The sequence below is a fragment of the Cebus imitator genome, unplaced genomic scaffold, assembly GCF_001604975.1.
Source record: "Cebus imitator isolate Cc_AM_T3 unplaced genomic scaffold, Cebus_imitator-1.0 Scaffold73, whole genome shotgun sequence".
NCBI lineage: Eukaryota > Metazoa > Chordata > Mammalia > Primates > Cebidae > Cebus > Cebus imitator.
Genome location: NW_016107388.1, coordinates 5,456,407 through 5,465,369, shown reverse-complemented (window position 1 = coordinate 5,465,369; position 8,963 = coordinate 5,456,407). Strand labels below are relative to the sequence as shown.

At 52.0% G+C, this 8,963-nt stretch overlaps 1 protein-coding gene across 3 annotated transcripts; it reads right to left on the bottom strand.

Annotated features, from left to right (window-relative positions):
• Window positions 1-1,177: 1,177 nt before the first annotated feature.
• Window positions 1,178-8,517, bottom strand: SOX17 (SRY-box transcription factor 17). 3 transcript variants are annotated; one of them, XM_017531793.2, is made up of 4 exons: window positions 7,818-8,517; window positions 7,346-7,611; window positions 3,609-4,470; window positions 1,178-2,983 (listed from the first exon to the last, which is right to left on the bottom strand). In XM_017531793.2, the coding sequence occupies exons 3-4, from the start codon at window positions 3,913-3,915 to the stop codon at window positions 2,064-2,066; spliced, it is 1,227 nt and encodes a 408-aa protein (XP_017387282.1). In that variant the 5' UTR covers window positions 3,916-4,470; window positions 7,346-7,611; window positions 7,818-8,517; the 3' UTR covers window positions 1,178-2,063. The 3 variants fall into 3 exon arrangements, with proteins under 3 accessions (XP_017387282.1, XP_017387283.1, XP_017387284.1); XM_017531794.2 differs by lacking the exon at window positions 7,818-8,517 and having other exon boundaries at window positions 7,346-7,782; XM_017531795.2 differs by lacking the exons at window positions 7,346-7,611; window positions 7,818-8,517 and adding an exon at window positions 6,846-7,312.
• Window positions 8,518-8,963: the final 446 nt, after the last annotated feature.

The window sequence follows — 8,963 nt, the reverse complement described above, 5'->3', positions numbered from 1 at the left end:
GATGCCTCTACCCCAAAAAATTCTTTGTGAAGACCAATCCCTCCAACCATGTAAATGCATGGACATTTCCTCAGCAATTTTAGCTCTTACTGCTTTTCCACTGGCATTTGGTGAGTAGTTAAGAATGTAATTTAACAGGACTTTAGATCCTTCCCCTAAGAACTCTTTTTTCTTTCTCTTTTTTGTACTTATCTTAATATTGTTAAGAGGTGACAGCCAATGTACAACTGAGTTTCCTTGGGCTGAGTATGATGAAAATGCCAAGTATAATCGGAGCATGGCCCTGAACTTGGGCTGGTAGCTCTTTGGCCCACTTCATCTACTGGGAACTCGGGACACCCTGGGGAAGGAGCTCAGGCTGGAAGCAGGAAACAACCCAAATGAGCTGAGTTAGAAAGAATTTAACCTTTTTAAAGGAAGCCTGTTATGCCTAACAAAATAGACTTACCTTTCCTCATTGAAACTGTCCATCCTTCACTTTCCAGGAATTCCTTCAGAAAAACATATTCCATGCCTTTTTTCAGCACAATCCAGCCAATCATTTCGGCTCAGACATCTCTCCCATGTAAATGCTTAAAGCTGTCCTCCAAGCCTTCCTTTTTCTATAGCACTTGCTGGTTAGGTTAATTATAGTTTCTCACCACCAGATGTAAATTCTCCCAGTGCCCACGAATACACCCTGGTCCAGAGGAAATCAGGGAAGAAATGTGTCATAAGAACTTGTAATATAAGCCTTCATATACATGGCAGGGGAGGGCCTAATGCCTCCTTTTCTCACTTGCAAAAGAGGAAGAATAGCACTTAAGTCTGCAGGCTTGCTGAGGCTCAAAAGCTGTTCAGAAAGGCATTGAACAAACATCTGGCACAGGAAATGCCCATTATAAGTCACCTGTTTCCATTTCTGTCTCAATCTGTAAAATGTGGCAAGACGTGCCACAGCTATTAGCATGGCAGATTACAGGGGCTGATCCCCATCTTTTACTCACAACCCTGTTAACTGTCTCTTCCTAAGGTAATGATGGTGATACAATAGGGGTCGTGGTAGCTTCAGCTGAATTTGTAAGACACTACACACCAACCATTCACGGATTCTCCCCCCAGTTTGTGCAGTCATCCATGTGTGTATTAAATATAAAAACAAAAAATTATTCAAATTAAATGCTAAGTATATTAAATGTTGTTTTAATGCAAATTTTATTTTGATTTGTTTCTGTGACTCCTTTATTTTAAACCCAGCAACACCACTTCCCAAGGTGTGAAAATGTGAAGATTAAAGGCAAACTCAATGTTGAGGAGTGTAAAGAGACAGAACACAGATTAAAAAAAACACCCGAAAAGCCTTTGTAGTCAGGTCAAGGTTGTGATTCAACAATTAGAAAATCAAAATTACTTGGACATCCCCTTCTAGTTTAAGTGATATTCTGGAATTGAAAATATTAACCATTAGTTTTAGAAACTAAGATTACTTGAAATGAAGTAGGGTCATTCCAGAATGTTTTTCTTCTTTCCTTCCCCGAAACAATTACATCAAAGTTAGATACTCTCATGTTTATTTTTAGAGATACTCCGTGAAGGCATTTATGTTCACCCTTTTTAAGAGGATGAGAATTTTACATTAATAATATTTAACATTGATCTTAGAAACTTTTTTTTTTTTTTTAATAAGACTAGTGTAACAGAGATACTTGTAGAGCGAAAAAGCAGGATTCCGGATATTTTTTAGAAGATTGAAAGAAAACAACACACTCGGGACATTTCTTTGATCAATAAACTTTCAGGAAATGGAGGAAGCTGTTTTGGGACACAGTCAAAGCTGGTTAACTTGAACTTGGAAATAGGCTTTTGACAATGCAACTATGGGAAACAAATCTCTGAACAAATTTTAAATGAAACCTCACCCACCCCCCCAAAGTGGCAGACAAAATAAATTACCATAAATTACATGCCAAGACACCTTTAAAAAACAACAACAAAAAAGCCCTTGAGGCTGAGGATTTCCTTAGCTCTCCAGGAAGTGTGTAACACTGCTTCTGGCCTGCAGGCTGGGGCGGATCGGGGACCTGTCACACATCAGGATAGTTGCAGTAATACACCGCGGAGCTGGCGTCGGACACCACGGAGGAAATGGCCCCGTGGCTGTCGGGGAGAGTCACACTCGAGTCATGCCCCTGGTAGGGGAGGCCCATCTCGGGCTTGCACACGAAGTGCAGATACTGTTCAAATTCCGTGCGGTCCACCTCCCCGAGGAGCTCGGCGGGCTGGCTGGGGTCCGTGCCGTCCCGGCAGGGCAGTGCCTCCGGAGGGGGCGACGGCTGCCCCGGGCCCGGGGGGTGGTGCTGGTGGTGCGGCTGCATCTGGAAGCCGCGGCCCGTGCCCGCCCCGGGCGAGCCCATCGCGCCGTAGTACATGTGCAGGGCGCTGGGGGGCGCCAGGAGGCCCGGCATTGAGGGCCCCGCGGGCTCCGGGCCGAGTCGGGGGTGCAGGGGGCCGGCGGGAGGCTCCGGGGGCCCCGCGTAGTCCGAGACCTGCGCGTAGCTGTAGGCGCCGGCCGCCGGGCAGTCCCCGGGCATCGGGGCGGCGAAGAAGGCAGGGTCCGGGTCCACGCCGTCCAGCGGGGACGTGTCGGGCGTGGGCAACGGGTAGCCGTCGAGCGGGGACGCGCCCAGACCCTGGCAGTCGCGGTAGTGGCCGCCCAGGTGAGGGGGCAGCAGCGGCGGGCCGGCGGGGAAGCCCTGCTCGGGGAACGGGAGGCCCAAGCCGTCCATCGCCACGCGGCCGCCCTCGGGGCCCAGCACCGCCGCCTGCGGCTCGGCCAGGTTGGGCAGGAAGCCGCCCTCCACCCGCTTCAGACGCTTCACCTGCTTGCGCCGCCGCGGCCGGTACTTGTAGTTGGGGTGGTCCTGCATGTGCTGCACGCGCAGCCGCTCGGCCTCCTCCACGAAGGGCCGCTTCTCCGCCAGCGTCAGCGCCTTCCACGACTTGCCTGCGCGGTCGAAGGAAGCGGGAGAGGGGCGCAGGGCTTACCGGCTGCGCTGCAGCTCCAGGTCCCTCCTGGCCCATTCTGGTCCCACCCGGCCCCACCTCTTCCTTCCCACCTCGAAATGAGCAACTGGGGTCAAGTGAAAGAGGGAGACCTGGGACTCGGAGGCCGAGCCCTTGGGGAAGACCCGTCTTCTAAAGGCACCCCTTTCTTTTGGTCCTCTGGAAGCGCTTTCTGCCCTCCCATCAGCGGGTCGTTCAAAAACGGAAAAGGACACCTAGGTAGGGAAGGGTCGAGGGAGGGTCACCACCGGCCCAGTTCGGAGCCAGGGGGCCTCTCGCGCTGCCCACAGGTGCCAGGAAGCCGCCTTCCCAGAGCCGTGGGACCCGCGCCCCGGGCCGGGCCAACCGGGGAATCCGGGCGCCGCAGAGCAAGGCGGAGAGCTGCTTTGGAGGGTCGGAGAGCGGGAAGCGGGAAGGGAATGCAGGGCCTTAGGAAGGACGTGGCGGCTGCACACTCCTGGTCTCTGGCGTCAGGCTCGCAAAGAACACCGTTTGGGGCTCAAAGAAAGCCGCCTAGCGATTCACGCCAGTGCGCCCGGCCGCCTGGGTCCCCGACCCGGACTCACCCAGCATCTTGCTCAGCTCGGCGTTGTGCAGGTCGGGGTTCTGCTGCGCCAGCCGCTTGCGCTCGTCCTTAGCCCACACCATGAAGGCGTTCATCGGCCGCCGGATACGAGACTCGCCCTTGGCTCGGCCCGCGGCCCCTGCCGGAGCTCCGCTGCTCGCCGGCGCCTCGCCCTTCACCTTCATGTCCCCGATGGGGCTCAGCGACTCGGCCCAAGGGCAGGGGCCCAGCCCCGCCATCACCGCGGGCAGCGCGCTCCGGGTCTGGCTCTGGTCGTCACTGGCGTATCCCGCATCCGGGCTGCTCATGGCGCTCCAGGCCTGACCCGCTGCCCGCAATCCTCCGCCGGACGCGCCGCCTCCCCCGACCCGGGGCACAGAGGTGCCCCGAGGGCTGCGTGGGTCTCCCGGCCCGAAGCCGCCGCGGGTGTTCTAGCCTGTCGCGGTATACTGCGTAGCCGGAGCCCCCAGCCGGCCTACTGACACTGCGGGCGCCCCTGGGCCGCGGGGCTTTTTCTGCACAGATGTGGCCAATGGAGCGGCGAGGGCGGGCCGGTCCGGCGTTGTTAGGCCCACGCCCAGCCCGTGGTCCAGTCCAACCCCACGCCCGCCCCTTGCCCCTCCCCCCGAACCCGCGCCCAGGGCTACACCTGCCCCCAGAAAAACTAGCGGGAGCCGGGCTCTGGCGCCGGTCCTCTCCCTCCTGTGTTAGGGAGACTCCTGAAAAGCCATCTGGGAGGGCTGATTGTACCTTGGAATAGACGTACTTGCCCAAGGTCGTTTAGGCTAACATACTGAACGTCCACTCTATTCTCTTTAAAGCATATCTTTGTAGAAGCCGAGGGTGCCTCAGTGGTAGGTGACCTAGTTTACTTCAAGGAAATTCACCGGCATCTTCTTCAAATGTGTCTTCTCGAATGCGACAGACAGCGTTAATAATAAATTTAAAAATACAATTTCACCACCAAGGACTCACCTTGGCTGTGTTATACTCAAAATGCTGTGTCTAAGATAAATCCTAGCTTTCTAAAGCAAGATTAAATGTGGAGCGACGTTCTGTATGCAATATTCCATCACGTTGAAGAATTTAAAGCATTTACTGATGACAAACCAACCAGTTTTTATGTGCAAATGTGAAAGTGTGAAAATTTGTACATGATGCATATAATAAGATATGCATAACAAAACTCTTTCTCATGTATTCAGTAAGAGATGAGGCTTAATACTGATTTCTAAAATGTAAAGACAGCAGCAATATTTGTCTAAATGTCCGAGTTTGTTAGGGGGGAGAGAACAATCTTTTTTAGCTGCAAAGTAACTGTAGCTCTTAGAGTCAGTTCAAGGTGGTTATTCTGGCAGATAATTAGATACGTTTGTTTAGACTGGAGTGAAATCTGAATGACTATTAAACCTGTGTTTGGATCTGGGGAAAAAAATTTTTCAGTGGGATTTTTAAAACAAGCCCTTATGCAGCGCTAAGAAATGACATAGCATGCCACTGCTATTCTTAGCGCCCCTCCGGCATTGGCAAATGAGTGTATCCTCATAATAACCTTGAGGTAGGCTCTATTATATCTTACAGGAGAGGAAACTGAGGCAGAGAAGTTACAGAGACTACAGCCTTGAGAGGGTGGAATTCACACCCAGCGGCCTGCTTTCAGACTTGGAGCTCTTAATCACTAAGCCAGGCTGTTATGTTTGTGTATTTGCGTTGTTTTTTGAGGGTTACTAACATAGCCATTCCTGCGTAATTAAGATAACTTTGCAAAGAAATCAATATATCAATCTCCAGAACAGATTTTCCTTTTTACAAAGGCGTGATCAAAAAGTAGAGCTTACACCTGGAATCTGAGAGGTAAAATGCTGCCGCTTTGAGTGTGATACTACAGCAACAAAGTCGTCTGTCCAGTCCCGCTTATTAGTGGCATCCATAAAAACACAGAGCTTTTGCAAACTCCTGGCCTTCAGTTTCTCTGGCATTGCTTTTTCTCAAAGAACTCTCGCACAATTGTTTTAAGCCAACTTATCTTTAATTCTGCAAGTAGCTGTGAAGCCTTGGCTAGGGACAAGTTAAGAAAGTATTTCTAGTTCCTGGGTCTCTAAGATCCAGACAAGAAAAAAATTTAAATCTGCATAAAGAAATCATGGAGGGTGTTACTTTTAATTGGTAGTTTTGAAAGCAGTTGATTTTAGACAAATTTAAATGATAATGTACTTTTAAAGCTTTAATTTTTTCTGAAAAAAAAAATGAGCTTCAGAATAAAGCAAAAACATTTTACAAATGGTTAAATAAGCAACAAAACTATAGGAGGGAGAGTAATCTACAAATTAACCCATAGTACCTTGCTTTTTGCTTTTTTTTTTTTTAAATCATCTTGCCTAATTTTTCTGGATAATAAATAGTTTTCAAAGATCTCAAAGTAGAATTTTCTCTTAATGCAAAATCTTTTAAGAACTAAGGAGTTTTCCTAGAATAAACACTGAAAATTAAAAACAATGTTCTATCCAGAATCCATTTTTATCTTTCTAATCTGTTTCACTAATTCCTTTAAAAAAGACTACAGGAAACACACAATCCAAAAAATGTACATGCACAGATTTAGCCTTGTATGCTCTCTTCATCCTCGTACTCTTCATCACCCAGCCCGTTATCAGGAGAGGTGAGCCTGGGAGCCAAGAAGGTCGAGAAAATGATGAGGGAAGAAAACACGGGGTTTCCTTTTTTTTTTTTTTTTGAGACGAAGTTTTGTTCTTGTTGCCCAGGCTGGAGTGCAATCACGATCTAGGCTTGCTGCAACCTCCACCTCCCGGGTTCAAGCGATTCTCCTGTCTCAGCCTCCCGAGTAGCTGGGATTACAGGCGCAGGCCACCACTCCCGGCTACTTTTTGTATTTTTAGTAGAGACGGGATTTCATCACATTGGTCAGGCAGTTCTCGAACTCCTGACCTCAGGTGATCCGCCGGCCTCGACCTCCCAAAGTGCTAGGATTACAGGCTTGAGCCACCTGCGCCTGGCAGGGTTTCCCTATTTTTATTTGCCCTTGTCCCTGAGGACTGATCTTGATGGGGTAAGAGAAATCAGGTGAAAGTACACATCGTAGGCTGGAGTAAGAGCTTCAGATTTTGGCGCCTTCCCCCCGACTTCTTATAAAACCCTTCCTGGGATCATAAAGTCGCAGTTTACAAATTTACCAGGGAGGAATTGTGGTGGCTTTCCAAAACTAGTCCCTTTTACATACTGTGACCTAGATGTCATTTCTTCTGATCCTTCGCTTGTCACGTATTTTCGGGGGGCAGTGTGGAGGGCTGAGGCGTCGCTGACCGGCGCGCGGTGTATGTGGAGTCTTCTATTTCAGTCTCTTCACTTTAATACGCGGTGACCCGGGATGTTATCAGAGCCAGCCACAAATGCCACATGTAAAGCAGCAAACATCCGGAGTGGCTTCCTGCAAGCCTTGCTTTTCTCAACACGAGAGGTTTACGCAGTGGGGTGGAGGGGAACAAGTTGCACAAGAAAGAGCCGAGTACACAGCTCCCGTAGCCGGCCTGGTGCGTTCGCACAGCACAGTCCAGGGTCGCAAGGCTCCTGGCTACTAATTACGCTCACTTTCCCGGGAGGCTGGAAAGGCTGAGCAAGGAAGCGACTAGCGCACCAAGAAGCTGTACCTCTGGCCAGTAGGGGCCTTTGGTCAGCGGGCGCAGAAATTAACTCGGGTAGGTGGCGAACCGTGGGGCTGACCTGGAAAAATCAGAGCCACGCTTAACCGTGGGCCCCTGAGTGACCAGGCAAAGGCTGGGTGATTTCCGGCAGGCTTTTGTGTTTTCGATGCTGGGAAAGCAGGAGCTGGAGGAAGGACACTCAAGTCGATCGGGAAGGATCGTGGGCACCTAGGCAGATCCGGGTTGGCTCTGGAGAGCAAGTCTGTGGGGGCAGGGGAGGGGAGTGCGCGCCGCAAACCCTGGGAAAACTCCGAGAGGCCCGTGGACGAATAGACAATGGTATCCCTGGAACAAAGAACAACAATAAGGCCTTTGCATTTATAAATCGTGCCCTGGCGGCTGCCTCCTGGAGCCCGGCTCGAGGTGGCGCGCGGCTTCAGAGCGCGGCCGAGGGTCCCGCACTTCCCAGGTAGGGCCGCGCAGCCGGACGCCGCGGATTCGCACCTCGAGCCCTGGCGCCGTCTAGGCGGCGGCGCCGCGCCCCTAGGTACCTTTCACATCTCCTCCCTTTCCCGGGGCCAGTCCCCCGTGGGTCCGGGATGGAGGTCGAAGGTCGCGGGCGGGAGGGGAGGGGTAGGGAGGAAGGAGTGGCCCGGAAGATCGCGGCCACCCTCTCTGCTGCCGCGCGCCCCCGGCCTTGGATGCCCCCACCAGGCCGGAGCCCGGCAGACGCTGCAGCGCGGGTCCCACACAGCTACTGCCTTGCTCCTTGGCTGCGCCGGCCTCTCTCCTTAGGGACTAAAAAAAAAAAAAAAAAGTTGGGGGGCAACGGAGAGAGGGTATTTGGGGAAGTGCATTCCCCTCGAGAATGGGAGCATACATTTTGCTTGGACGCCCTCTCCCACTCCCTCCTCGCGCATCCCTCCCCTGTCCCACGGAGTCTTCTCGAGGCTGCCCCCCAACCCCGCCCTGGCAATGGGCGACTCCTTGACCGTGTCGCGGTTCCCGCTTGGCCCCGCCTGGGAATCGCACAAGCGAAGCAGGAAATGCGCTGTTCCCGGTCCACTTCCCTACTCAGAAACTCATCGGCGGGGTGTTTCTTAGATCCCCCCACCTCCAACTGTGGCCCCGGGTTGAAGTGTGTGGGCTACTTCCCTTCATTGCCTGGCCTGTGGAGCCTCAGACTCCAGGGGGTGGTGGCGTTGGGAATGAGGGCGAGGGTCCTGCTCCTCACCCAGGACTTGTCACACACACAGCACTGAAAGCTCACCCCTTTCAGGTCTGCCGCGCAGCCTTAAAAGGGATTTCAATAGTGGCAGGGCATCTACACACCCGCACTGCGGCTGAGCTCTTGTTCCCACCTTCCCCATCCACACTCTAGGACAGGCCAGGGCTTTCCTTGGAGACCTGTGTCCTCAGCTGACCAGATAGCCTTATCAGCAGCGTGCCCACTGTGCTCACAGCACTTCCACTCCCACCCAAAGGAGAGCGGACGTGGTCCCTGCCTCGGAGGAATGTACCGCGCAGTGTCATTAGTCTTCCCTGATTCATTAACTTCCAGCTGGGTGTTCTAGGTATGGTCTTCTGTAATAATTTGTTCCTGGCATGTAAAGGTGATGCTGACATCAGTAGGTCAAGCACCTTGAGATTTTTTTTTTTTTTCTAGTAGAGATAATAGGTTGCCTTTCCACCCTGAA